The sequence below is a fragment of the Selaginella moellendorffii genome, unplaced genomic scaffold (genome assembly GCF_000143415.4).
Source record: "Selaginella moellendorffii unplaced genomic scaffold, v1.0 SELMOscaffold_61, whole genome shotgun sequence".
Classification (NCBI taxonomy): Eukaryota; Viridiplantae; Streptophyta; class Lycopodiopsida; order Selaginellales; family Selaginellaceae; genus Selaginella; species Selaginella moellendorffii.
Window position 1 is genome coordinate 1089451 of NW_003314322.1, and position 25846 is coordinate 1115296.

General features: G+C 48.3%; 13 protein-coding genes and 1 long non-coding RNA gene across 16 annotated transcripts; 7 read left to right on the forward strand and 7 right to left on the reverse strand.

Moving 5' to 3' along the window:
• Positions 1–77: 77 nt before the first annotated feature.
• On the reverse strand, positions 78–297 carry LOC112351429. Its single transcript, XR_002994114.1, has 2 exons — positions 244–297; positions 78–170 (listed from the first exon to the last, which is right to left on the reverse strand). It is a non-coding gene; the product is annotated as an uncharacterized LOC112351429 (long non-coding RNA).
• A 673-nt stretch (positions 298–970) lies between these two features.
• Positions 971–2002, reverse strand: LOC9644027 (3-isopropylmalate dehydratase small subunit 3). The gene is made up of 3 exons (XM_002984267.2): positions 1186–2002; positions 1096–1123; positions 971–1043 (listed from the first exon to the last, which is right to left on the reverse strand). The coding sequence occupies exon 1, from the start codon at positions 1961–1963 to the stop codon at positions 1193–1195; it is 771 nt and encodes a 256-aa protein (XP_002984313.2). The 5' UTR covers positions 1964–2002; the 3' UTR covers positions 971–1043; positions 1096–1123; positions 1186–1192.
• Positions 1985–5557, forward strand: LOC9644028 (DEAD-box ATP-dependent RNA helicase 13). Of its 2 annotated transcripts, XR_002994115.1 has the most exons (15): positions 1985–2101; positions 2151–2531; positions 2588–2748; positions 2811–2981; positions 3028–3204; positions 3264–3631; positions 3691–3871; positions 3923–4045; positions 4097–4213; positions 4264–4371; positions 4424–4561; positions 4613–4678; positions 4738–4887; positions 4938–4972; positions 5047–5557. XR_002994115.1 is itself a non-coding variant. In XM_024689334.1 (13 exons), exons 1-13 carry the CDS (start codon positions 2008–2010, stop codon positions 4867–4869), a joined length of 2217 nt encoding a protein of 738 aa, XP_024545102.1. In that variant the 5' UTR covers positions 1985–2007; the 3' UTR covers positions 4870–4937. The 2 variants fall into 2 exon arrangements, 1 of the variants encoding a protein (XP_024545102.1); XM_024689334.1 differs by lacking the exons at positions 4938–4972; positions 5047–5557 and having other exon boundaries at positions 4738–4937.
• On the reverse strand, positions 4861–5382 carry LOC112351431. Its single transcript, XM_024689337.1, has 2 exons — positions 5033–5382; positions 4861–4950 (listed from the first exon to the last, which is right to left on the reverse strand). The coding sequence occupies exons 1-2, from the start codon at positions 5355–5357 to the stop codon at positions 4934–4936; spliced, it is 342 nt and encodes a 113-aa protein (XP_024545105.1). The 5' UTR covers positions 5358–5382; the 3' UTR covers positions 4861–4933.
• A 604-nt stretch (positions 5558–6161) lies between the features above and the next one.
• On the reverse strand, positions 6162–6949 carry LOC112351430. The gene is made up of 2 exons (XM_024689336.1): positions 6548–6949; positions 6162–6468 (listed from the first exon to the last, which is right to left on the reverse strand). Exons 1-2 carry the CDS (start codon positions 6885–6887, stop codon positions 6452–6454), a joined length of 357 nt encoding a protein of 118 aa, XP_024545104.1. The 5' UTR covers positions 6888–6949; the 3' UTR covers positions 6162–6451.
• A 703-nt stretch (positions 6950–7652) lies between these two features.
• LOC9645062 lies at positions 7653–9662 on the forward strand. Its single transcript, XM_024689323.1, has 3 exons — positions 7653–7864; positions 8013–8196; positions 8906–9662. Exons 1-3 carry the CDS (start codon positions 7653–7655, stop codon positions 9488–9490), a joined length of 981 nt encoding a protein of 326 aa, XP_024545091.1. The 3' UTR covers positions 9491–9662.
• A 49-nt stretch (positions 9663–9711) lies between these two features.
• LOC9645063 (40S ribosomal protein S4-3) lies at positions 9712–11123 on the reverse strand. The gene is made up of 5 exons (XM_002984268.2): positions 11058–11123; positions 10931–11008; positions 10683–10863; positions 10525–10622; positions 9712–10460 (listed from the first exon to the last, which is right to left on the reverse strand). Exons 1-5 carry the CDS (start codon positions 11058–11060, stop codon positions 10044–10046), a joined length of 777 nt encoding a protein of 258 aa, XP_002984314.1. The 5' UTR covers positions 11061–11123; the 3' UTR covers positions 9712–10043.
• A 2239-nt stretch (positions 11124–13362) lies between these two features.
• Positions 13363–14864, forward strand: LOC9644029 (leucine-rich repeat extensin-like protein 4). The gene has a single exon (XM_002984157.2). It carries the CDS (start codon positions 13548–13550, stop codon positions 14745–14747), a length of 1200 nt encoding a protein of 399 aa, XP_002984203.1. The 5' UTR covers positions 13363–13547; the 3' UTR covers positions 14748–14864.
• Positions 14865–15117: 253 nt separating this feature from the next.
• LOC9645064 (ras-related protein RABA4c) lies at positions 15118–16166 on the reverse strand. The gene is made up of 2 exons (XM_002984269.2): positions 15762–16166; positions 15118–15686 (listed from the first exon to the last, which is right to left on the reverse strand). Exons 1-2 carry the CDS (start codon positions 15983–15985, stop codon positions 15266–15268), a joined length of 645 nt encoding a protein of 214 aa, XP_002984315.1. The 5' UTR covers positions 15986–16166; the 3' UTR covers positions 15118–15265.
• Positions 16163–19384, reverse strand: LOC9644030 (CRM-domain containing factor CFM3, chloroplastic/mitochondrial). Its single transcript, XM_024689333.1, has 9 exons — positions 18448–19384; positions 17915–18380; positions 17725–17855; positions 17340–17678; positions 17129–17285; positions 16782–17074; positions 16653–16712; positions 16507–16578; positions 16163–16417 (listed from the first exon to the last, which is right to left on the reverse strand). Exons 1-9 carry the CDS (start codon positions 19288–19290, stop codon positions 16190–16192), a joined length of 2589 nt encoding a protein of 862 aa, XP_024545101.1. The 5' UTR covers positions 19291–19384; the 3' UTR covers positions 16163–16189.
• A 133-nt stretch (positions 19385–19517) lies between these two features.
• On the forward strand, positions 19518–21929 carry LOC9644031. Its single transcript, XM_024689342.1, has 5 exons — positions 19518–19645; positions 19702–19936; positions 20030–20170; positions 20217–21095; positions 21152–21929. The coding sequence occupies exons 2-5, from the start codon at positions 19886–19888 to the stop codon at positions 21884–21886; spliced, it is 1806 nt and encodes a 601-aa protein (XP_024545110.1). The 5' UTR covers positions 19518–19645; positions 19702–19885; the 3' UTR covers positions 21887–21929.
• Positions 21930–22009: 80 nt separating this feature from the next.
• Positions 22010–23095, forward strand: LOC9645065 (40S ribosomal protein S7). The gene is made up of 6 exons (XM_002984159.2): positions 22010–22101; positions 22150–22237; positions 22296–22369; positions 22427–22550; positions 22614–22796; positions 22856–23095. The coding sequence occupies exons 2-6, from the start codon at positions 22166–22168 to the stop codon at positions 22976–22978; spliced, it is 576 nt and encodes a 191-aa protein (XP_002984205.1). The 5' UTR covers positions 22010–22101; positions 22150–22165; the 3' UTR covers positions 22979–23095.
• A 116-nt stretch (positions 23096–23211) lies between these two features.
• On the forward strand, positions 23212–24430 carry LOC112351435. 2 transcript variants are annotated; one of them, XM_024689344.1, is made up of 3 exons: positions 23212–23273; positions 23414–23573; positions 23640–24428. In XM_024689344.1, the coding sequence occupies exons 1-3, from the start codon at positions 23262–23264 to the stop codon at positions 24332–24334; spliced, it is 867 nt and encodes a 288-aa protein (XP_024545112.1). In that variant the 5' UTR covers positions 23212–23261; the 3' UTR covers positions 24335–24428. The 2 variants fall into 2 exon arrangements, with proteins under 2 accessions (XP_024545112.1, XP_024545111.1); XM_024689343.1 differs by lacking the exon at positions 23212–23273 and having other exon boundaries at positions 23287–23573; positions 23640–24430.
• Positions 24431–25149: 719 nt separating this feature from the next.
• LOC112351443 (26S proteasome non-ATPase regulatory subunit 10-like) lies at positions 25150–25846 on the forward strand. The gene is made up of 5 exons (XM_024689377.1): positions 25150–25174; positions 25229–25377; positions 25426–25534; positions 25601–25741; positions 25805–25846. The coding sequence occupies exons 1-5, from the start codon at positions 25163–25165 to the stop codon at positions 25823–25825; spliced, it is 432 nt and encodes a 143-aa protein (XP_024545145.1). The 5' UTR covers positions 25150–25162; the 3' UTR covers positions 25826–25846.

The following is a 25846-nucleotide window of genomic DNA, read 5'->3' on the forward strand; positions in this document are numbered from 1 at the left end:
CACACACACACACACAAAAGTAAGCCTAGACAGGGAGGGGTGTTTTCCTCTTTTTATACAAGGGTGGTACGCTGTTAGAACTTGGCCCATGACCATGGGAAGGGCCAACCTTTCTTTCTCCGCTTTCTTAGAGCGCACAGCCCCTTCTCTTTCCTAATTGATTTGAGACACTGAAAAAAATAACACTTTTAACAAAGAATAAGAGAAAATAAAACAAGACAACAACGCGAAGAATTCTCTCACTTTCTCGAGCCAAGTGCTCTGACGTATGAACCGCACGTTTGTCACTGTTGAATCTTCCTGGATGTTCTTCTGTCGGACGCTGGTTTGACCATTGATCGAGCGTTAATCATCGGTTTGATCAGTAGCAAACGTTTGTACGTTGATCGAGCCATTAGTCACCTGATTTGATCAGTAGCAGAACTCATGAAGTACCATTTGGTTGATCGAGATCATTCGTCTCCGGAGCGGTTGCTCGGGTGTCAGCTTCAAGGGATGCGATGCGTCTGAATCGACCCACTCCATTGTTAATACAATTAAGAATATATAAACCCAAATTCTTCCCAAAAGACTTGGAGAGCAGTGACTCACCTGGAACTTATTTTAATCTCGAGCTCGTGAAGTTTCTCTCTTTTTTTTTTCGCCCCCACCTCGATCGACTAATTTGGCCCGTCATGCTCGCAACAGCAGCACCACCAGGCTGTCCTGGCCATTTCAAAACACTTGGCAGTATCCCCTCCACGATTAGTGTCCGGCATTAGAGACTAAGACACCTTGCCAATAGCTCTTCGGCTCCCCAAGAAGCAGTAGCGTTTGCATCACCCACGGCACAGCCCAGAACTGTTGGACGGGACCACCGTTGGAATCACTGCTACTTGACTCTTGGCTTGTTCCACGGGGCACACCCAAAAAATCTGTGGATCTCATACTTCAGCACAGCCGGCAGTATTAGTCACAACGACAGAATCAGAACCATAGAAAAAACATCTTGACTTGAGCAAACCTCTTTCTTTTTCCTTCACTCTCCATGCAATACAGAGGATCTGATCATCCAAACGAGCATTAAGAGAGGAAAAGCAAAAAATAAACAAGTACCTTGTCAACACTCTTCTACTTTAAGCTCCTGGAGCAAATGATAAAGTGAGAGCCGAAGAGAACACAGGGATAAAACACAGTCACGAATACCTTCGTGTCAAGCTGCCGAAGGAATCATCCCAGTCTGCCTCGCGTACGCAAAGATCCCGCCAGCTTCGATCACCGGCGCGGCATCGCCCAGCGGCTTGAGCGCGTACTCCTTTCCAGTGGAGTGATTCACCACCACGTCGCGCTCCATGTCCACGGTCACGTCGTCCCCGTTGTGGAACTCGTCACAGATGCGAGCTTCACACTCGACGGGATACATCTCGCCGGTGGCCACCGAGTTCCGGAAGAAGATCCTGGCATAGGACTCGGCCACCACCACCTGGATCCCGGACGCTCCCAGAGCAACCGGGGCGTGCTCGCGGGAGGAGCCACAGCCAAAGTTGGAGCCGGCGATGATGATCGAGTACTTGGTCTTGCTCTTGCCGGGCTCCATGAACTGTCCATAGTGTGGCGGAAGCCCGGCCATGGCGTAGCTCCCCAGCTTCTCATACTCGTCCGGCTTGGAGGGGACGAGCGTGAGATACTCGGCCGGAATGATCTGATCGGTGTCGATATTGTCACGCACCACGAAGCATTTGCCCGAGATCTGACGCGACGGTGTGTCCCCGGCCATGGCGATCACGGGCGCCGCGGGCTTGATCGCCGGAGAGAATGTAGCTATGCGCTGGGGCTTGATGCTCTTGCTGCCCCAGATGCTGCTGGCATTGGCGGCGCTTGGCAGGGAGATCGAGGCGCGAGGATGCGAACCTGGTGGATATGGAGCTGGCTTGGATGCCGCGGCGGCGCCATGCACGATCAAGCGAGCGCTGGAAGTCGCCATTGGTGCGCGCTTAAACCCTAGTGAAGCCCTAGAGGAGCCCTAGAATGGGGAGGAAGAAGAAGAGCGGGTCGGGGGAGGCGTGGAAGGATGTGACGCCGCAGGAGCCGACATCGCTGCTCCTGGGCAGCGGCCATGGAGGTATGGATCAATTTGCGAGCGACGCGATCATGGATGTTCTCCTTTGCAGGTTTTGTGTCTCTGGAGGAGATTGATGAGGATCTGGTGTTTGGACTCGAGCCTCCGGCCGGGGAGGATTTGAGTGGGAAGAATGCGAAGAAAGGGAAGAGGAAACGCGCGTTGGAAACTGATCTAGGCGAGGAGAAACATGCGAAGAAGAATAAGAAGAGAAAAGAGAAAATGCTCGCTAGTGACACCGATCTAGCCGACGGAAATGCTGCGATGAGAAAGGAGAAGAAGAAGAAGAAGAAGAAGGGAAATGCCGAGCCTGGTGATACTGCCCAAGATAAAGAGGCTTTAAACTCTCCTCGAGGGAAGAAAAGGAAGAACAAGCGTTTGCGTGAAAATACTACGTCCGGTGCCAACAAGAGATCAAAGCTAGATGGTGGAGGTAAGATTTTAGATGCAGGTGTTTTTCTTTTCTCAAAACGATCTTCGTTCTTACAGATAATGGGAGTGAAGGTTTGGAGAGAGTCGATGTTGTTCTTCCCGAATGGAACGAGTTGAGACTTCATCCTTCACTGCTAAGAGCTCTTTCTATTCTTGGCTTTACCACTCCAACTCCCATCCAGAAGGCATGCATTCCAGCAGCTGCGCACAAGGGAAAGGTGTGGTTTACCTTTTCGTATTTTTATATTTCATGTTCATTTTTTTTATCTACTTGCTCTAGGACGTTATCGGGGCCGCAGAGACTGGATCAGGAAAAACCTTAGCTTTTGGCATACCAATTTTGCAAAGGCTTCTTGATGAACGCGATAAGCTCTTGCGACAGAACAATGTTGCTAGTGACAGTCCACTTCGTGCTCTCATCGTCACACCTACGCGAGAATTAGCTCTGCAGGTAGTGTAACTAAGCATCTCTTGCTTTCTAACATGTGGAATGACAGATTTGCGACCATATTCGAGCAGTAGCTAAGTTTACAGATATCAAGGTCGCTCCTATTGTTGGTGGCATATCTACGCAAAAACAGGAACGCCTTCTTAAGCGAAGGCCTGCTATTGTCGTTGGAACTCCTGGTCGCCTATGGGAACTCATGAGCAGTGGCGAAAGCCACCTTGTCCAGGTATTTTCTAGGACTGGTTTTCTTATTATTTCGTGTTTTTTATTGTTCTTTCTTGGCAGCTCCAAGAGATCTCATTTTTTATACTGGACGAGGCTGACCGCATGATTGAAAAAGGCCATTTTCAAGAGCTAGAATCCATAATTGATTTACTACCGAAGCACGGTGAATCGCGAGAGGATCTAGATCCTGCAGACAACGTTTTTTTGTCCGCTAAGAAACGGAGGCAGACTTTGGTGTTTTCAGCTACCTTGACCCTGCCTCCCGACTTCAAGAAAAAGCTCAAGAAAAGCTATGGAGCAAGAAAGAAATCAGAGCAGCATTCTCTATCCTTACTGTCGGAGAGAGCCGGGCTCAGCGACACTGCTGAAGTTGTGGATTTGACATCGAAGAACGTCGTTGCTGAAAAGCTTACGGAGTCGGTTATCGAGTAAGATCTGCATTTTTGCCTGACACGTCTCACCTAACGCTTTGTATTGTTTCCTGCAGATGCACCGACGAGGAAAAGGATGCCTACCTATACTACGTCCTCAAGGTACATGGATGTGGGCGAACAATTGTGTTTTGTACCTCCATTGCGGCATTAAGAAGACTAGCAGCTATTCTACGTCTTTTAGAGGTTCCGGCGTGGCCTTTGCATGCACAGCTACAGCAACGGCAGAGACTAAAGGTATGGCATGTCATACGTTTTGAGTACGCATTTAAATTCTGCTCTTTCCAGACAATGGATAGATTCCGAGCCAGCACCGATGGTGTGCTTGTCGCAACGGACGTTGCTGCACGGGGTTTAGATATTCCGGGAGTTCGGACTGTTATACATTATCAGTTACCACACTCAGCGGAGGTATGCATAAGATATGTTTAAACCGGTGCGACATATTCCCGTGTCCAACAGATGTATGTTCATAGAAGTGGGAGAACAGCGCGTGCTGACAAAGATGGATGCAGCATTGCTCTAATCTCTCCCTCGGAGAAGTCGAAGTACTTGACACTCTGCCGTGCGCTATCAAAGGTACTCTGGAAAACAAGTGGATTTCTTGCGTGATATAGTGTTTGCTACAGTCCAGTGGCTTGACAAGGTTTCCAATCAATTCCGGGTATATACCCTCTGTTGAGAAACGAATAGAGCTTGCTCTCAGAATTGATAGACTATTACGGGAGAATTCGAAGGTAAATGGCATTCCTTGTTTTACAATGGACTGGCTTTAATTTTCGAGAGCAGAAAAAGGCGAAGAGCACCTGGTTTGAGCGAAATGCGAAGGAACTCGACATCGAAATTGAGCGCAAGGATGAGGACAATGACAACGTTGAGGCGAAGCTCAGTGGAAAAAAGTCCGTGCAATTGAGAAGCTTACAAGAGGCAAGGAAGAAATTGTTGCGTTTCTCTATCTAAAGCGGTACCAACACGCAGGAACTGAAGCAGATGCTCAAACATCCTTTGGAGCTGAGAGGCTTCTCTCGTCGCTTTATTGCTGGGGTACGTATAAAGCTCAAATGCTGAGTCTTGTCTAACTCCGCTTTCTTTGTTACTTGTAGACTGGATTGACTCCACTGGCCGCACAGCAACTAAAGGATTATGTGGACAATGCTCCCGGAGGCCGGTTCGTCGTTATCGGTCAGAAGGAAGTGGAACCTCTACAAGCACTCAAAGCACAACAATGCGGATAAAACCAGAGAGTTCTTACTGTAAGCTTTTTCAAGGATTTGCTACAAACATGCTTGAATCCTTATTTCAGGGGAGAGTGTAGCCTGCACCGACATTGAACAGAAGGTCAGTTCTTTTATCCCCAGCAGCAGCAGCAAGGCAAAAAGAAAGTGAGAGAGTACTAACTTCCGCACTGATAGTTGTGAGGCAGCTCCCGGTTGCATCGCTTTGCGATTTTGAGAGCGGTGCTGAGCTTGAGCACCTTGGTGACATCTCCGGTGATCTTGGGACAGACGCAGTCGGGCTGGGCGGCCCTCACGAACTTGCAGCACTTGGAAGACGGTTTGGCTCCAATGAGCACGGCAGTCATGCAATTCCCGACGAGACCATTCACCTGGCTATCGCAGTCGAGACTCGCGTCGTCGTCGGCAGCAACCTGGATCAAGAACAGGGAGAAGAAGAGCAGGAAAACTCCCAGGACAAGAGTTGCCCGCGGCTTGATCGTCTCCATTGGTGCTGCTCCCGCGACGGAGGACGAAGGAGAGACACTGGGAGCGATCTAGCGACGAACTCGGGAGAAGAGCAGCATTTATTTGTGAGCGGTTTCCTTAAAAAAGGAGTTTTTTTCCGATGGGTGGTCTGAGCACAAGTCTGGTGCTGCAGCACGCGTACTCCTAGAAAGCAACCTTTACACATTTTCTTAGACAGCCATGGAGAAGTGCCAGATGATTATTTCGGTATTGATTGACATAAGCGAGATAGTGGTCGTCGTGATGCAAAAGAACTCCCAAGGATGCTAGGGTCTTTGACTCGAGAAGAACATAGCTGAAAGTAGTCAAAGGAAGTCTTTAGAATTTTATTAACTTTTATTGACTGTGTCAGATTTATAAACTGGGACAGCTCTTAACACTAGAGCTGGATGCGAGCCGGCAAGCGGGTCTTTACAACAGAAAGGATGAGCTCGCTAGACTCGCGAAGATATGCAATGGAGGAAAAATGGTGCTAGTCACTGGGCCGCCAGACTCGGGTAAGTCGACAGAGTTTGCGGAGCGCACACCAAGGCTACCAATCTACGTGCGGGCAGCAACATTCAACAGCGCAGCTAGCTTTGCCGCTGAGGTCAAGTCTCAGATGGCTCCGCTTAGATCAGCAAGTCTTTTGGTTAACTGGAAGGTGGGAGAATTCAAAGGTGTGTCCTTTTACAGTGGCTTTGATTTCGAGAGCAGAAAAAGGTGAAGAACACCTGGTTTTTATGAGCGAAATGTGAAGGACCTCAACAGTGAAATTGACCGCAAAGATGAGAACAATAACAACGTTGAGATGAAGTTCACTGGAAACAGTCCATGCAATTGAGAAGCTTACAAGAGGCAAACAAGTTCTCTATGAACTAAAGCAGATGCCTGAACATCCTTTGTTGCTGGGTTATGTATAAGCTCGCCCTTTTCCTTTGCTACGGCAACTAAAGGATTATGTAATGCTGTTCGTTGTTAGTGGGAACCTCTACATTCAAAGCACAACAATGCGGATAATTAACCGGAGAATTCTTACTGTAAGCTTTTTAAAGGATTTGCTACAAGCATGCCTGAATCATGAACTTCTCTTTTCTCAGGGAAAAGTGTAGCCTGCACCGACATTGAACAAAAGGTCAGTTTTTTTATCACCAACAGCAGCAAGGCAAAACGAAAGTGAGAGAGTACTAACTTCCGCACTGATAGTTGTGAGGCAGCTCCCAGTTGCACTGCTTTGCGATTTTAAGAGCGGTGTTGAGCAGACGCTCAGTGAGCATTTTGGTGACATCTTTGGTAATCTTGGGACAGAGGCAGTCGAGCTGGGCGGCCCTCACGAACTTGCAGCACTTGGATGACGGTTTGGTTCCAATGAGCACGGCAGTCATGCAATTCCCGGCGAGACCATTCACTTGGCTATCGCAGTCGAGAGTCGCGTCATCGTCGGCAGCAACCTGGATCAGGAACAGGGAGATCAAGAGCAAGAAAACTCCAGAGCACAGGACAAGAGTCGCCCGCGGCTTGATCGTCTCCATTTGTGCTACTCCCGCAAGGGAGGACGAAGGAGAGACACTCGACACTGGGGAGCGATCTAGCAACGAACTCTAGAGAAGAGCAGCATTTATTTGTGATCGGTTTGCATTAAAAAGGAGTTTTTTTTCGGATGGGTGGTCTGAGCACAACTCTGGCACTGCTGCACAACACGCTTATTCCTAAAAATCAACTTTTATATGCCATGCGCAGTTGATTATTTTCATATGGCGTGCGATTTGTAAATAATTTGTTGCACTATACATAATTGTGCAACAATATTTGGATTGGATAGAACATTAAATATTAACAATATCTTATAATATAGTTTCCTGAAGACTTTTAGGTGTTAGAAAATCTACTTAGTAATAGTTTGATATTTATAATTTATGAACACATTTATAATTTATAAACTTTTCTAAACACTTAATTTATTAGTTTTCTTAAGCAAACCCTGAAGTCGCACTAAATCCTGCCCGCATGTAGATGCTCGCGCTCCAGCCGCTCCCGTCTTACCTGAGTCTGGTGGTCCAGTGACTACCGCTTACATGGTGCGATGATCCGCCCCGGTGCAAGTTAGAGTGTATATACCCAATTTATAGCAAGTTTTTAGTATTGAAATAAGAGAGTGGTCCGATAAATACGGTTTGAGTCATCTTTGAGTGAATAAGAACATGGATAGAAATTTTCACAGGAATTGTCGACATTCATTGACTTTTTGAGCTTACCTTTGCATGGTGAGGAACAATAACAAAAGAGAAACGTCTCAGATGGCTTCGTCGCATTCGACGACGAAAAGGCTGTTCCATGGCAAAGCTGCAGCCTTTCCAACGCTGTTAATTGACGAGGCGAACCGGTTCCACGAGTGGAGCCTGTGCCCCAAGGAGCAGCATCATCTCAGGAATCTCCAGGATTACTTTTTGATGCTGACCAAGGAGACAAACACAGCCAACGTGATCCTTTGCAGCTCCGAGGACATCAGGTCAGGCTCAACGAGCATGTACCCTTCCAGAGATACTTCACAATGATGACAGGTGACCTGCTGGAAAAAGAAGCTCATGAAGCACACAGCGTTCTCTACTTCCAGAGGACCTATGGCAGTATCTTTTCTTATGTCGGTGGAGTCTCAGACGAGTGGCAGGCACTTGCGAGCAAGCTTCGTGGAGGCTGGAAAAGGAAGCTTTTTTGTCCTCTGTTCTTTTTGATGTGGAGACCATGAGTCAAGTGAGCGGATCCAGAGCTGTTGAAGGAGCTCGAAGCATCCTGGACCTCCGAAGGAGTACGAGGCGCTCTGTGGGGTGTATTGAGCGAGAAGTAAGTACCTCATTGATGCAGGCATCGTTTCAGAGAAGGCACTCCACAGCTTGGTGCAACACGAGTTCGTCGCAGCTTCTCGTGTCAGGACTTGATGTGGTACAAAGGCCAATATCCTCTGGTCATGCCTTCCACACTCCCACATTTTCATGAAGTAAATTGTGCAAGTATGTGCAGAGTATGTTATTTTGTTCTTCGTCATTCTAATTCATGCAGGATCAAGCAGAAAGAAAGAAGGCATCGATATTATGAACCTTCTGTTTTTCTTTGTTTGTAGTTACTATTAGCAAAATTGTAAAAGTGTATCTTGCTCTGACTTCGTATAGAAGTGCTCCTAAGGTTCGTTGGCACCATTCCAGTGCTCAGAGAGGGGGTTGCGGCAGTAGCTTTCTCATGCTCACGCCTAAACATTGGAACAAATAGTACAGATGCCTATCTCTTGGTGTCTCTTGGTCGACGAATTTTCGATCTTGGCATTGTCCTAAGTTCTTAACAAGCTTCTTGAAATTTTAGGGCTTGCAACTTGGAAGCAATGGCAGATGTCTACGTGCTCCTGGGAATCGTTGGTAGAAGAAAACCAAGGTTCTTGCTGTAACTTGATTTTGTGTGTGTGTGTGTGTCTACAGGCAATGTCACAGCCATGGTCATGTTTTTGTCACCAACGTGAGAGACGACAGATCTTTAAAGACCACCTTTCGTGTTGTAACTGAAAATAAGGAGAAAAGATACCCATTTTTCTTTGTTTCTTGTTTCCAGGCCCACATTCTGGAGGATCATCAATTCTCGAGACACCGGATCCTTCTCGCCAGTCCCATACGCTTGCACGCTCCTCAATTGCCTGCTCTGGTTCTTCTATGGCCTCCCCGCCGTCACCTCCAACAACACGCTCATCGTCACCATCAACGCCGCCGGGATCATCCTCGAGTGCATCTATCTCATCGTCTTCTTCACCTTTGCCCCCGCAGCCCACAGGGTGAGCGCTGCGAAAATCCTGTTCTATGCTCTTCTACTTTGTCCTGTTTCTCGTCGACCAAAAGCAAAAGAAGGAAAAGAAGAAATGTTTTTGATCTCACTGGCTTCGTGTTCCAGGGATATCTCAGCGTGCTGCTCGTTGGTGTGGCGGGATTCTTCGCTGCCGCCATCGCAGTCACTCTCACAGCATTCCAGCAGGAGCAAAGGGCCAAATTCGTCGGTGCGGTGTGTGTGGTGGTCGGGACTCTCATGTACGCCTCGCCACTTTCAGTCATGGTACCAGAGCTACTCGTCTTCCCAGAAAAACAGAAGAGAACTTTAGAACATAGAAACAAAACTTTCCTTTACCCTCTCCAACTTGCAGAAGCTGGTTATCGCGACTCGAAGCGTCGAATACATGCCCTTTTCTCTGTCTCTCTGTAGCCTGATCAATGCGCTGCTATGGACAATCTATGGAGTTCTCAAGCACGACAAGTTCCTCATAGTAAGCTAAGCCTTTAAAAGTGGAAGAGAAAAAGCTTCTTTCACTGCTTTGTCCATAGATCCCAAACACGATTGGAGCTATCCTGGGACTACTCCAGCTCGCAATTTACTCTCACTTCCAAAGGGAAGAAGACACCGAGTTCTTTCACAATCTGCCAGACTTCTCACCGCCTCATCACAGCAAGCTCAAGCACTCCAAGTCATCAAACTCATATCTCAAATGAACGAAGAAAAAGCAAGAAGGGAAGTTGAACAACAAAAAGGCTTCGTAGGCATTACAGAGATCAATCAAAGACCCCTCGGATAAAAAGAACCAAAAAAAAGTAGAAAAGAAACAAACTCTCACCAGAGACCAACCTCTGTGTTCTCTTATGTCGTTAGGAAAAACTTCTTTAGCCCTTGACCCTCTTCCTGGCCTCCTCCACGATGGAAAGCTTGATACCTTTGCCTTTGGGAAGAGAGACCCACGGCTTGGTCCCCTGGCCAATGGTGAAAACGTTGCCCATTCGGGTGGCGAAGTCCTGACCGACCGAGTCCTTGATGTGAATGATGTCGAAGCTCCCCTTGTGCTTCTCTCGGTGCTGAATGGTACCGACTCTCCCCCTGTTGCGACCACCAGTGACCATCACCAAGTTGCCAACGTCGAACTTGATGAACTCCTTGATCTTGCCAGTCTCCAGGTCGATCTTGATCGTGTCGTTGGCCTTGATCAGAGGGTCCGGGTAGCGGATGGTTCTCCCGTCGTAAGTCGTCAGGAACGGGATCCCCTTGGCACCGAACCTCACGGCGCGGACCTTGCAGAGCTTGAACTGTTGACACCAAAACAAAGTTACTACGGAAAGAAAGCACTTGGAGATGTGAGTGAATGAGTACCTTGGCCTCCTCGGAGTTGATCGAGTGCAAGGTGAATCGGCCCTTGCTGTCATAGAGGAGACGGTAGTTCTCATCCACCTTGCCGACCGTCAACACATCTAGAAAAGCGAAACAAGCAAGTCAGTCGGGTAAGAGAGGAAAAGAAATCGAGAACTTACCCATGAATCCAGCGGGATAGCACTTGTCCGTCCGGACCTTGCCATCAATCGAGATGAGCTTTTGCATCACGATTGCGACCACCTCTCGGTAAGTCAAGGCATAGTTGAGCCTGTTTCGAAGTACAATCACCAGAGGCAAGCATTCCCTCTCCTTGTGAGGGCCCGACGATGGCTTTGGAGCCTGGAAAAGCAAGGCCGCCGTGAGCGCACGGATCTACCTGGGACAACAAAGGGGAACAGATACTTACAAAGGCACCGCCGAGCTTGCTCAGCATCCAATGCTTGGGGGCATTGAGCACCTTGAGATGCTTCTTCGGCCCGCGCACCTGCACAACACAAGAATCGTAAGATCCCGCGATAGCCGCGCGCTCTCACCATTGCTCCACGCTCCTCCGCCTAGAACCCTAGCCGCCGTGGAAACCCTCAAAAACAGGAATTAGGGCTAGGGCATGTGAAAATTTTAAAATATTTTTTAATGTTAATATTGAATAGAGTATTCTTAAGAAAGAAATATCTTATTAGTCTTTCTCATAACTAACTCAAAGCTTTTGAGCAATAAGAACATTAAATATATTGATTTACAATTTATTATTTTCTTTTAAATTATTAATAAAGCTATACAATGAGAATTTTATGACAATCAATAAGATGATAAAACTAACTCATAAAGTAATTCACATTATATTATGTACATAAATCAAAATTTAATGTTAAAAAGTGAAACTATTAAATATCATTGAAAACTAATATATGGTAAAACAAAATACATTTTATTATATATTACATAAATAAATTAGTCAATTAAATTCAAAAAAATTATAAAAAGAATAAAATTCCATATATATTTAGGATGGTTTTTGCAATAAATCTTATCTTTATGGATTTTCAAGTGATATATATATATATATATATATATATATATATATATATATATATATATATATATATATATATAAGTAAAATTATGGCAACAAATATGTAATTGTGTGTGGGAGAATTATACATTTACATATATACTGATTTTTTTTTTTGTTTTAAATTGCATGAAAAATATTATGCACACAATCACTTTTAGATTGTTATTAAGCAATTAAAATGTGATTGTCTGTATAATATTTTTATTATGGGATATATCATATATAATATTTTTTTGGTCTTATTTTGTGTTATTGAATATAAATTTATGACATCTTGATTATGATCATCTTTTTCCTACTTTATGTTCATTTTATTTGCCTTCTATTCCGTGTGGTTGTGCATCATTTACTGCAATTTAAAAATGTATTTTGATTGCAATACACACTAATGTAAATATAATGCTTCAATCATATTTACAAATGTTTTTCATTTCTTACAACTTATTTAAAGTGCAATATTTTAATATAGAGTTTGTGGATATGATGTTTTTCATTTTTTCATTAAGCGTGTTAAATTTTAAATGCATTTTAGATGCCATGAGCTAAGCTTGCCAGCACTATATATTTAAAACACTTTTATTGGTGAGGATAATAGAAAGAACTTTACATATTAAGCCCAAATCATTATAATACTTACTATATATATATATATATATATATATATATATATATATATATATATATATATATATATATATATGGTTAGAAACATGATAAATAATTAGAACTAACACTTTACTACAGCTATAATAAAACCCACTTGCTCATAAAAAACTATTGCACTCAACACCCCAAATATTCAAAAAAGATTTTGTGCTCATCTTCACATTTTAATCGATCACACTCATCTATACACCAATCAATCATTAAACCTAAAGCTTATACTTTAGTGACATATAAAAAAATCTTATATAAAGTCAAATTTACACAAGACAAAAAATCATATATATAACACTATCTAGACTTTACTATGCATATTTGGTAGGCACTAATACATGGATAAATTGTGTTTAAAATATTTGTGAGTCATATATATGTATTACAACAATTTAAACACATCTATTTTTTTTTTTTCATGTTTTTTGCAAGCTTCAACAATTTTTTATGAAATCACCCTCCTTGACGTGTACCTCTTTTTCAAAATTATTATCACAAATTTCTTGCTAAATAAAATTAGAAGGCTAATTGTATGAAAAATTATTTTGAAAAACATGTAAACTTCTTTGATCTTAATATACCTCTCTTAAAATTTAAATTAAAGTCTATTTATGTACTTTTGTGTTTGATGTTAAATTTATCATAAAAATTACTTCCACTCAAAGTGGTATGCTAAGAACATTAATGCGTTAAAACGTGAGAAATGTAGTAGCCTAGTACCGCAAGCGACACAAGCCCCTTATGATCCTCATTAATTCCACCACGTCCGTAGGCTATATTTGAGCCATGGCAATGGGTCCAAGCCCATTTCTTTTCTTAGCTGGAAAGACGCGGCTACATTTATGTCATATAACGCAAGCCCTCATCTCCGTACCACTTGGAAACTTTAAAAGTTTAAAATCTCTCCTTCCCGCGCGGCATTGACTGGTGGACCATCAGGCCGTCAAGCGTTTGCCATTAACTAGCCGTCCGCGTTGGGAACCAGGCCGTCAGCCCGTCAAAGAAGGACACGTGACTCACTTTCGGGGCATTTGATTGGCCCAGGTAAAAACTCGGGTCGCCTCTGCTTTACCTGCCTCGAGGGTTTATCAAGGCTAGGTCAAAATCGAGCAAGAAAATGGCGCTGGCAGAGATGCGAATGGATTGGGCGGACAGGAGGACCCTTCAGAAATCTCTGCTCGAGCGGGAAGATTGATCGTGAATCGTTAAAGTCTCTCACAAATCTCCACTCATTTTTTCTCATCTTCCTCTCGCAGTAGCAGTAGCAGTAGCAGCAGCAGTAGCAACAGCGATGGCAGCGATGGCCGCCCCGCATTGCCTCCTAGGGTTCTTGCTCCTCGCCTTCTTGATTCTCGCAGCGTCCCACCAAGAACACCAAGAATCCAAGAATCCGGCTCAAAGAAAGCTCCTCCAGCAGCCGCCGGCAGCGGCATTCCCGAATCCCAGCCTCCAGGCGGCCTACATTGCGCTCCAGGCATGGAAGTCGAGGATCACGGGCGATCCCCAGGGCATCACCGCGACATGGATTGGACTGGACGTCTGCCGCTACCGCGGCGTGTTTTGCTCGCCCGCGCCGGACGACTCGTGCAAGGAGGTGGTGAGCGGCATCGATCTAAACCACGGCTTTCTCTCGGGGACGCTGCCCGAGGAGCTCGGCCTCCTCACCTATCTCGCCCTCTTCCACATCAACACCAATCTCTTCTGCGGCACGCTACCCGGATCCATGGCCGCGCTCCTCCTCCTCTACGAGCTCGACGTCTCCAACAACAGGTTCTCGGGCCCCTTCCCGCTCGTCACGCTCGCCATGCCATCGCTCGCCTACCTCGACCTCCGCTACAACGGCTTCTCCGGCGAGCTCCCGGGCGCGCTCTTCGACAAGCACCTCGACGCGCTCTTCGTCAACAACAACCAATTTGCGGCCCAGGTGCCATGGAATCTGGGCAGCTCCACCGTCTCGGTCGCCAATTTCGCGAACAATCGCTTCTCCGGGGGGATCCCGCCCAGCATCGGCAACATGCGCCGCACGCTCAACGAGATCATCTTCCTCGGCAACCGATTCGATGGCTGCATCCCGGGCGAGATCGGGCTCCTCGACCAGCTCAACGTCTTCGATGTGAGCTACAACTCGCTAGGCGGTGGCCTCCCGCCCAGCATCGCGCAGATGATCAGCCTCGAGCAGCTGGACGTGGCGTTCAATCTCCTCACCGGCGACGTGCCCGCGGCGATCTGCGATCTCCCCAACCTCGAGAACTTCACGTTCGCGGGGAATTTCTTCTCCGGGGAGAGCCCGGATTGCCTGGCGCTGCCGTCGCGGGGGAGGATCGTGGACGACCGCGGCAATTGCATCCCCAATCGGCCGCTCCAGCGGCCCGCGCAGCAGTGCCAGGCGTTTCTATCGCAGGAGCCATCGTGCTTCCCATTGCCGCCCAAGTCGTTCTTCCCCAATCCCCCTCTCCCCTGCTCGCCGCCGCCTTCCACTCCTCCCTACTAGATCTCTTTTGCTAGAACTAGATCACGGGTCCATCCACCGATCAATGATCGATGCTAGTTTTTTTCGTTTGTTCTTCGCAGTCCGGAATAACAAAATCTATAAATCTCTTGACAAGGATCTGTGGATCGCCCACCGCAATGCCTCTTGTTCTACTCTGGACATTTGGATGGAGTGGAGTATTTAGGCCGATCATTCACTGCTCGTCAGCGCCTTTCCAGAGAGAGGGACGTTTTTGTTTCTTTCAATGTGCCACCAGCGTCCAAATCAGCCCTAAGTAACGACCTCTTGCCTGTACCGTGCGGTACACCGTGCCGCCGGCAGTACAGCGCGGTAAAATGCAAGATTCGACAGTAACGTGCGGCACATTATAAACCATCTACCTTGCGCGGTGTTCTTTATTTCAAGCGTTCCAACGGTACCGCGCGGTACAAGACAAAGAGCTTGACAGCACCTTGCGCGGCATGAAACGTGTTTTTTCAAGCGTTCTGACGGTACCGCGCGGTACAAATGCAAAAACTTTAGCAGCACCCGGTCTTGGACTCTTTCTTCTCGGACAGTAGGAGTGTTGTCCCCGGTATTGGAATTTGCTGGCTACCACCAGCGCCCTCGGAGAGGCTCTTCTTACTGACAATCCTGTAAATCTCCGTGAGCACCGAGAAGAAGGCGCTGTCGACGTTGGTGGCTTCCAGGGCCGACGTCTCCATGAAGAAGAGCTCCTCTCTCTCGGCCAGATCCTTGGCTTCCTCCACAGACACCGCTCGCAAGTTGCCTAGATCAGATTTGTTACCCACCAGCATCACCACGATGTTGTTGTCAGCGTGAACTTTGAGCTCCTCCAACCACCTTGTGACGTGCTCGAACGTTGGCCGCTTGGTGATGTCGTAGACCACCAGCGCTCCCACTGCTCCGCGGTAGTACGCACTGGTAATCGCTCGGTACCTGGAAGTTTGATCGATGAGCGCTAATAAAAATGTGATTTTGGAAGAGGAAAAAAACTCTCTAGGCTAGAAGTACCTCTCTTGACCGGCGGTGTCCCAGATCTGTGCCTTGATCGTCTTGTGATCCACCACCATGGTCCGGGTCTGGAACTCGACGCCGATCGTTGCCTTGGATTCCAGAGTGAACTCGTTCCTGGAGAACCTGGCTAGCAGCTGCGACTTTCCTACCGCCGAGTCCCCAATCAGAACCACCTTGAAGACATAGTCGATCTTCTGATTCATGTCCACGAATCCATTCATGCTCAGAGGACTTTGCCGGATCCAGAATAGTCACCCCCACTTCTCGATCGTGAAGCGGTCCGCCTCACCCAATAGAGGGGCACCAAAAGAAAAAACTTGCTGTCCTCGTTGTCGGGGAGACACAGTCAAGTTTTTACTTCACCCCACGTGTTGAGCTTCTCTTCTTGCTACCGTATATGCACCACCGTCGCCTTTTCTGAGAATTCAATCGTCCTCGTCCTCCTCGGATTCGAGATCCCACTCACTTTCCTCCTCCTCTTCGTCGTCACCGGCCTCTTCAGGAGGACGGAATCGCTCAGCCTCGGACTCGCTGCCATCACTGCTAATCTCACTGTCGAGCAGATCGTCGCTGTAGGCCATTTCATCATCGTCGTCGTGGTGGAGCTTCTTCCTGTCGGCCAACAACTCGCCATCTATATCATCCTCTTGGTACTGTACAAGCGAGAAAGCAAAGTTACGCATCGACGAAAGATTTGAATCGAACATTGTATGAGAAAAAGTTTGGTTGGTAGCTTACGTACCTTGGAATCAATCGCCTTGTACAGCGCACTATGCGGTGTGTCTGGCAGAGCATTGCTCTTGAGAAGATAGTCCTGTAAAAATTCCAATGAGTTGGTTGTTGGTGAGAACCAGAAACTTTAAAAGCTACTGCCGCGGGAGTACTTACGTAGTCTTTTCGGAGCTTCATTATCAGCTCCTCGAGCTTCTCGATATGGAGTTGAAGAGCCTGTAAAAAGAAAGTAAGAAAAAGTGCTTAGACGACGAGAAAAAAAGAAAGAAAAAATGTAAAGCACACCTTCTTTCGTTGAATTTCTTTAGATCGAGCTAAAGCTTTGCGTTTCGTGAGCAGGCTACGCGGTCTTAATTCAGCTGGACGTTGGTAATTCTTCCCCCTGTACACAATAATCGCTTGACCCTTGGACGTAGTTACTACTCCCACCAAGATGCCACCGCTTTCAATTTCCAGCATCTTCGCCACTTCCAAAGCTATCGCCTTATCTTTCTCCTTAAGAATAAGCTTTACCAACTCTCTGTGTTTCCAATGTAGATGCATATTTTCAATAACACCATCAAATACTCCTCGTCTACCTGCATACATGGTTCTTGCTCACAAAAGATCTAGGAAAAACAAAGACAATTTACCGATAAGTAGAAATGCGTCCATCCTTAGTCCCAGCTTCTTAAACATGTAACGCTCCTCTTCCGTGATGGTCTCCCGATCGCGAGGATGCTCAGACAACAGCAAAGATCGCTCAAGTTTCACTATCTGCAAGTCAGCTCTCCTTTTCTTGGATATGGCCTGCAACGTCCACGGTCAGTACCTCGCTACAAGTTCACACAATGGACAGCTTACCGCAGCAAGTTTTGCCTCCAATCGCTTCTGTTCTCTCACTTTCAGAGCTACAACTGCGGCATTCCTGTCCATTTCGTCATCTTTCTCGCTTCTCTGTGCTTCCCATTGCCTCCTCATCTCCATTGACTCGCTCAGTGAACCTGATACAGGTGTCGTTCTGTTTTGTCCATCACCGATCTGCGCTGGTATTCGAACTTGATCCTCTTTGAGAAGGAGTTCTCTCATATTTGACTCGCGTTCTCTAAGTACAGCTGCCACTGACGTTGGAAGGAAGTCCTTCCCACGGTACAAAGTGATAAAAAACTTGTCCCTTGAGAGTAAAACTCCTCCGGTAAGCCTCTGTAACAGCAAAAATCAATTCATGACGAGCGAAAGTCACACATACCTCCAGTTCTTCAGCCATGAGCTGATTCCTCGTGTTTTGAACACCTCTTTTCAGACCGATTTTAACTAATTCGCTTTTCTGCCACAGTTTCAAAATAGCAGAAGCCAAGCCTTGCAATCCTCGGTTCCGACCTGTTGCCACAATTGAAATGAAGCTACGTTAGCATCATTTCAAGCACTCAGTCATTTACCAAGGACGAAGTGTGGAGGAAGCGGTTTCACAAGCCTTCGTAAGACTGTCAGCTCCATGTTTGACAAGTTCTTTTTGGCTCTGTACGGCAGCATCCTGAGCGGCGGCTTGTATCCGGGAACAGACGCTGGCAACAAATCTCCATCAACAGGCACGGGCTTCCTTCCAATCCAATCATCGTAGCGTGGACCAAGCTCCTCCAAGAGAGCATCAATCTCATCCAAGTATTCGTCTTCAATGTTGCCTTTCTCGGAGTCCCGCCGAGCTTCTCCATGCTCTGACTGGCTGTAGTCACGATCCTCGTCCTCATCTCTGATCTTTATAGCCTCCATCAAATTTATCTTTCTCCGTTGATATTTTTTCAAGTTCGCCACCATAGAGTTGTCAACGCGAGCAAAGTATCCTTTCCCCCGATATAAAATGGCCATTCCTCCAGTTCTCCATACTACTAAGCCACCAGTTTTTGTCTACAGCAACCATATAAGAACACGAGTGTGAATGCTATGAAAAAGAGAAATAGAAAGACAGCATTACCTCTAGTTCGTCGTGCGTTTGTTTCATGTTTATCGCTGCCGGACCATCGCACTGGATTTTCACTACCTCGCATTTCTGCCAGCGGCGATGGATATCTTGAACGACTGCTTTGGTGACCCCGAGATAGCCGACTTTGATCGGATTGACAACCCGGATAGCAATGCGTTGCAATCTCCTCAGCTCCAGCTCCGGAATCGTTAGCTCCGCCAGGCATGGAAGCTTTGGCGGCTGCGGTCGCGTCACAGGAGTCGGTGCCTCGGACGATGATTCACGCTGCCATGGAAAGCTCCCTTGCTGGCTGGTAGAGTCCCTGCCCTCCAGGCTCGAGCTTTCAGAGAATGGAGCGGCAGTAGTATCCGGTGGAACCACGTGGGTGCTGTAGCTCCTTTGCTTCCGCTCGATAGCGCGCAGCTTCTCCACAATGTTGAGCATGTGAGAGTGGGAGCTCCCATTTCCAGCGTCGGGCTTGGGCCGGGGGAATCTGTTCGACTTGTTCGCCAGTGGCGTTGGAGTGCTCTGATCCCATGGAGTTCTCTGCGGACTTGGAGCTCCAAAGCCTAGATTTCCATTGAAATTGCCCGCAGCTCCCTCGTCTGGTCTCGTCTGCCAAGGGAGCTCTCTTCGTCGCTGAGATAGCGTCCTCACCCTAGCAATGCCGCTGCTGTTCTGGTGATTTTGGTCATCGGCAGGCGCGGGAGTGGAGGATGAAGACGAAGAACAGTGAGCTGGGAAAATGCGGCGCTGCTGGAAGAGATAATCAGGGTTTGATCGAAGAAGCAGCCGATTGCCCGACAACGGCGAAGTCGAGGCGCCGGATTGAAGCGCCATCCTGGAAATACTCATACCTGGATTCAGGGGGCCGCCGCCGCTTCTTCCCCGCCACAGTCACGAGGACGCGAGAGTGGCCGCCATAGCCAGAGCATTCCCGGGGGTTTTAGCTTTAAACCCTTAGGGCTTTATCCTTGCCACGTGGACACAAATAACGGTAAAAGCACTTGCCACGTCATTGTACCGTTTTTGGAGATGAAGGATTAGGGCTCCCTCGAGGATGAAATTCTTTAGGGGCAGCAAGGGCAAGAGCTCCGAGAGAGCTGAATCGAGCAGAGCGCCGTCAAGATCCGGGCGATCCGAGGCAAGTAAATCCGAGCGCTCTGCTGAATCGCGCCATGATCGAGCTGAAAGAAGGCTTCTCAAAGAGGTATGGAGCGTTCTTCGGCATTTCTCTACGGTTTTCTTGATGGCTTGTAACCACAGCTCGCTCGAAAGAACGAGGAAGTGGCCACACAGAGAGAACAGCTCGGTAAGCTCCACAACGAGTTTGCCAGGATTGCCGAGCTCCAGGCGTCCCAGAAGAAACATATGCATTCTCTGGAGCGCGACCATCGGATGGAGCTCCGGAATCTACAGAAGCAAGTGCAAGAGGAGCGAGCAGTGAAGCATGCGATCGAGGTTCGTTCGGTTTGTCGAGCAAGAACATAAAAGCACTCGGGTATTTATCTTTTCTTCGTTCGCTTGTTCTTCTTTCTTCCTGTCTTCTCTCGTTTGTGTGGGAGCGAGCTTCTAACGATGGTGATTCTAACAGATGGAACTTGCAACACTGATGGACAGGTGCAACGAGCTGGTGCACGAAAGCAAACTTAACGAGATGAAAGAGGCCGCGAGCAACGTGGACGAGGACGAAGAACACGACGAGCGGCAAGATCAGTGCTCTCATTCTCACGAGGTAAACATGAAGGTTTTCTCGCACAAGTTTTCCAAGCTTGTCTCAGGGAACTTCCACGCATGGATCCTCGGAAGGCCGCTCCTCTGCAAGGGGAGCTAGACGACCAGACGAGCTCCGGAAGCTCAAAGGACACATGAACACGCTCGGGGCCTCGATGAAAGAAGACGCTCGCTACGATCCAGATGAAGAGGAGGAGAAGAAGAAGCTGCTCGAATACGAAGCTAAGACATCCAAAGCTTGCTCCAGCGTCAAACGGGACTTGGGAAAGCTCAAGAAATGGGTGGTATGGAAGTGGCGCTGGGCTGCCGAGGCTCTCAAGTCAGATATCATGGCGAAGAAGCTAGAGGATACCGAGAGCGAGCGACCGAATGGCAGCCATAAGTCGTCGTCGTCGTCGACTTGCTCGGGGTGTAAGAAGAAGACGTGTGTTTGCTCGACCTCGGAGGGCGATAAGAATCAGTCAGTGGTCCCGGCTGTGATGACGGCCTGGCGAGCGTATGCTCGAGCTGTTCGTCTTGAGAAGAAGGCCATCTCGATGATAACTTCGCTCGAGAAGATGGTCAGCGCACTCCCCTGGTGGATCCGGCGAGTCGGGCAGAGGAGGCTGCTCGAGCGCTGCTTCTTCCGGTGGGAGATGCATGCTCTCCGCAAGAACAGGTCGGGTGGACAGGATGGATCGGTGGATCCGACGAAGAAGTCCTCGGCTTTCAAGAACGACGTGGATTCCAACAGGTCGGCTCCGTCCCCGAAGAGGAAGAAGAAAGACGATAGTAGTGCCGCTGGTAGCGGTGGCAAGCCCAGGAAAGCGTGGGGATCGTCGGGTGGCAAGGGAGACTATCTCGCTTGGGAGAACCGAGTAAGGCAGAGCACCAATCCTCGCGAGTTTTCGAGGTGGTCTGGCGTGAAGAAGCTACAAAATCTCCAGGTTTGCAGCTTTCGTTCTTCCCACCTCGATCTAAACAGTGATCTCTTTGTAACCAGGCATCAATCCAGAAGGAACTCCAAGAACTGGAATCGCAGCTCTCGCACCATATGCAAGCTCTCAAAGAGGACAAGAGCAAGCCCATCGCTCCAAAGGGTCCCATCTGGAAGGGATCTTGCAGCTCGACGTGGGAGATTTGCAACAACTTGATACGCTACTTGACGGATGCTCGCAAGCAGCTGGCCTCGGCGGATGGCAAAGCCAAAGACGGGCAGAAGGCCTCTCCAAAGCGGTACCGGGGAGGAAAGGAACAGCTGCTCGATTTCCCGGGAGGATTCCAGAGGAAGCAAGACGCCACGGCTGCTAGAAATCCCCCGCCAGCTTCCAACACCAAAGGAGTCTCGAAGAACAAAGTTACTGCAGGAGGAGAAGTAGCACCAGCGGCAGCAGCAGTAGCGCCGGATCATCAGACCGTGCTGGAAGTTCCCGAGGCCGAGGGATGCAATCTCACGCTCGATCCAGGCGCCTCGGTGAAAGTGAGCCGCCCAGGCGGGAATGGGAAGTGGGGAGGTAAGGATGGATGGGATTTCTACGGAGGGAGGATTTGCACGGCGTCGCAGTACGCCGAGTACCTCCGCGACGAGATCCGGCGATTGAAGGTGTGGCAGCAAGAGCACGAATCGCAGATCCGCAAGGAATTGGGCGCCAGTGGAGGAGGAGGAGGAGGGAAATTGGGAGGGAAGTACCAGAGATTGGGGCAAGACGTTCATCCGGAGCTCGAGCTTTGCTGGTAGCTTCTAGCGCGAAAACTAAGAATTTGAAAATGCTCTGTTCTTATTTTGACCTAACCCTAGAGGGTTTGCCCTAGACCGTAAGATCTTCGCATCGCTATGATCCAACGGTGATCCTACGTGGCTTATAAACCTAAGGGTTTACTGGAGGCGGCCGAGTTAGGGTTTAGCTCCCTCTTTCGTCGGCTGCGGCGCGTCCTCTCTCGGCAAAGCGCGAGGCAAGTTTGGCGCTGGCGATGGATTTCGTTCTAAATTCGCGTTTGCAGGTAGAGAGCCGCCACAATGTCTGCGCGCAAGAAGATCCAGAAGGAGGAGGGCCAGGAGCCGGATGCTTTCGAGCTCACGGTTGCGCAGGTTTGGGAGAGATCTAGTGAGGCATTGCATGAAGTAAGTCCCTTTTGTTTTTGCTCAGGCGCTATCAGAGCTTGAGGGCGCTAATCAGGAGCTCCGAGGCGACTTGCGCGACCTCTCTATCAATTCAGCAAAGTATGTTAATTCTTTGAAATCATTCGTGAGCTCTAAGCTTGTGTTTATTCTTCGCAGGGAAATTGACGTGTCCAGCAATCGCAAGGCGGTCGTGATCCACGTACCTTACCGCTTGAGAAAGGCGTATCAGAAGATCCAACCCAGACTGGTGCGTGAGCTCGAGAAGAAATTCAGTGGCAAGGTAAGCTATGGTTTTCCAAGCTTTTCTAGGCCAGCTCGCTAATAGTTTTGCGTGGTACTTTAGGACGTGATCTTGATCGCAACCAGGCGCATCTTGAGGCCGCCGAGGAAGGGCGCCGCCGTCTCCAGACCAAGGAGCCGGACCCTCACTGCCGTGCACGACGCCATTCTCGAAGACCTGGTTTACCCCACGGAAATTGTTGGCAAGCGCATCCGGTACCGCTTGGATGGCTCCAGAGTGTTGAAGGTAAGAAAACTCCCCTTCATTTCCGGCGTTCTAGTGACGAGCTCGAAACGTTTTTGCAGGTCTACCTTGACCCCAAGGAACGCAACAGCACCGAGTACAAGTTGGAGACGTACTCGGGTGTCTACAAGAAACTGACTGGCAAGGATGTGGCATTTGAGTTTCCCGTGCAAGAAACGGCCTAGACTCGTAATGGAGCATTTCGTTTTCTTGCTCTTGAGGGTTGGAGTGACGCAAAAATTTTGACTTGTTTTTAAAGTGGGGTTGAATTCCAGTTCCAGGCCGGTTGAGGGCTCGTCGAATACACACGACTCGGTTCTTTGGTGTGTACTACAAACAAAGCTGGTTTGTCCCTCGAGGTTAGCTCACCTGGTTGAAAGTAATTCTAAGCTGTGCTCTGCTGCTTTTGCCAGTGCCAGAAATGTACGCACTGGGTCAGAAAAGCGCTGTAACTCTCCCAGAGTTCACATGCACCCCGTGGTAAATTCTGTTCAGAGTGAAGGTAGATAGAGCTGTAGCAGTGTGACATTCTTTAGGGAGCTATGGCTGTCCGGAGCATAGCAGTAGGAGCTTTGATCCTCGTCGTAGCTTACGTTTGTGGTGGTGTTGGAGCTGAGCAGGAACATCCCCGTAAGCCGGGAGCTCCCAGAGAGAAGCACTGCCGAGCCGAGACTCCCGCTGACGATGGCTGGATTTCGCAGTGCAGCGGCAAGATCTCCTGTCCGAGCACTTGCCCGCGGTGCCATCTCTCGTGCAAGTTTTGCGGGATGATCTACTGCCGTACGTAAAACAAGTTCTTAGATTTTGTTCTTCGTGATATCTTGCTCACTTTTCCTTCTTTCTCAGCGAGATGCAACAAGATTGGGTCGGTCTGTCAAGACCCACGATTCATTGGCGGGGATGGAGTTACCTTCTACTTCCACGGCGAGAAAGATAAGAACTTTTGCCTCGTCTCGGACTCTAGCTTCCATTTGAACGCTCACTTGATCGGCAAGAGGCCTCCTGGCAGGAGCAGGGACTTCACCTGGATTCAAGCTCTCGGCATTCTCTTTGGTCCCCACAAGCTCTACGTCGGGGCCAGGAGAGTGGCGACTTGGGATGGAGCAAAGGACCACTTTCTCGTCCACTTCGACAGCAATGCCGTGAGCATCGAGCAAGGAACCGGGGCGGTCTGGGAGGCCGAGTCGGGGCCTGTGAAGCTCACTCGGTTGGAGGCGACGAATTCGCTCAGCGTTTTCATCCCGGGCGCTCTCAACGCGTCGGTGGCGATTGTTCCCATCTCCAAGGAGGAGTCGCGGGTTCACGGTTACGAGATCTCGGGCGACGACTGCTTCGCGCATCTCGAAGTTAACTTCCAGTTCGCGGGCCTTGGCTCGCGAGTGGAAGGCCTTCTTGGGCAGACTTACGCGGCCGATTGGAGATCGCCCATCAAGGAGGAAGGCATCGCGATGCCGACGCTGGGTGCTCGAGCCGATCGATACGAGGCATCGTCTATCCTCACGCCGGATTGTAGCGTTTCTCAGTTCCATAGGGCCTTGTAAAAAAGGTCTAAGAATATTTCAAGTATATTGCTTGGAGATAGGGTTTATTTTGTTAAAGATGGAGCTTAAGGAGAAATCATGTGAAACTTAAGCTGAGACCCAGGTTCATAGGATTCATGAAATTATGATGAAGGAGAACAGCCCTTCTATGAAGCTGTTCAAGAAGCAAACCTGGTGTTCACATCTTTTTGAGTCACGCCAGTTCACAGCAGGACATGTGTCTCTAGGAAATATGGTGAAACTCCATTCGAAGCGTTCAAGCAGGCAGGATTTTTCATGCTCGACAACTCCTTTAGCCTTGGCCAACAACAATGGAGACTTCGCTTGTTTCTTGGTGGCCAAGGGTGATTTCTTGCTGCCTGTGTTCTCTGGATAAACTCCCTGAGAATGAAACTTTTACAGCATCATATTTATATCCTTGCACAGGAAGTTTTCTCTTTGATGCTTATGACGAGCTCATAAAAGTCGTGAGAAGGGCAATGGAATATGGCAAATATATCGCATTGTCACGGACGAAAAGAGGAATTATATCAGTAGTTGGAGTTTAGGTTTAAAAGTGTCGTCCATGGAGAGCTATTAGACAAAGGGCCAATTCATGCAACCACATTCACACTGAGGAGGAACTCTAGTGTGGGAGGGAGTAGTGGAGCTCCTATTATTCCTCTGTATCACTTTATGCATTGTAGGTGGGTCTCCAATCTGCAAACTTCAACCTCGCTATGTCTACAGGTAGTATTGATTTTGTGAAGTGTTACCAGAATTACACATTTGTATATCACAGAATATTCTTAATGCTACACTCCGCCATTGTTTTGCCCTAACCTAGGGATGGATGTGGCTGTGAGTCTCTTTTTCGCTTCTTTGATGGCGGCTTGATCGTCTTCTCCCTGCCAGGAGTTGGATGAAGATCCCTTTGCCGATCGGCCGCCTCCAAAATCGGTGTGGGAAGCCACGGAAGAGGAGAGCCTGGACGAAGTCCGGGCAACGATAGAGAACAAGCAAGACGTGAACTGCCCCAATCCAATCACTCTCAACACTCCCTTGTAAGCCTTGCCTCGTTTGTTTGATTCCATTTCTCGTTTGTTCGTCAGGATTATAGCGCTCAAGATCAATCACATCGAGATGGCGAATTTTCTGCTGTCCAAAGGAGCAGACGTGAAGCCTCAGAATAAATGTGGAGACACTGCACTTCACTGGGCCGTAAGAAATCTCTTTCTGTTTTTCTTCTTCTCTGTTTCAGTTGAGCATACCTGGTTCCTGGAACAGGCACTTAGGGGACAAGAGGAAATGGTTAGAACGATGCTGAGCCGAGGGGCTAAACTGGATGTGGTGGGAGAATTCGGGAACACTCCTCTACATTTTGCTTGCAAAGCAAACCATCTCAAGATCGTGTTCATGATGCTCGAGGTACAGACGAATCTTACCTTCGATCATGGATCAATCACTGACTTTCACTCCTGTGCGTTCAAGGCCAGGGCGGCGCCTCTGTGACTTGCAGAAATGACTATGGCA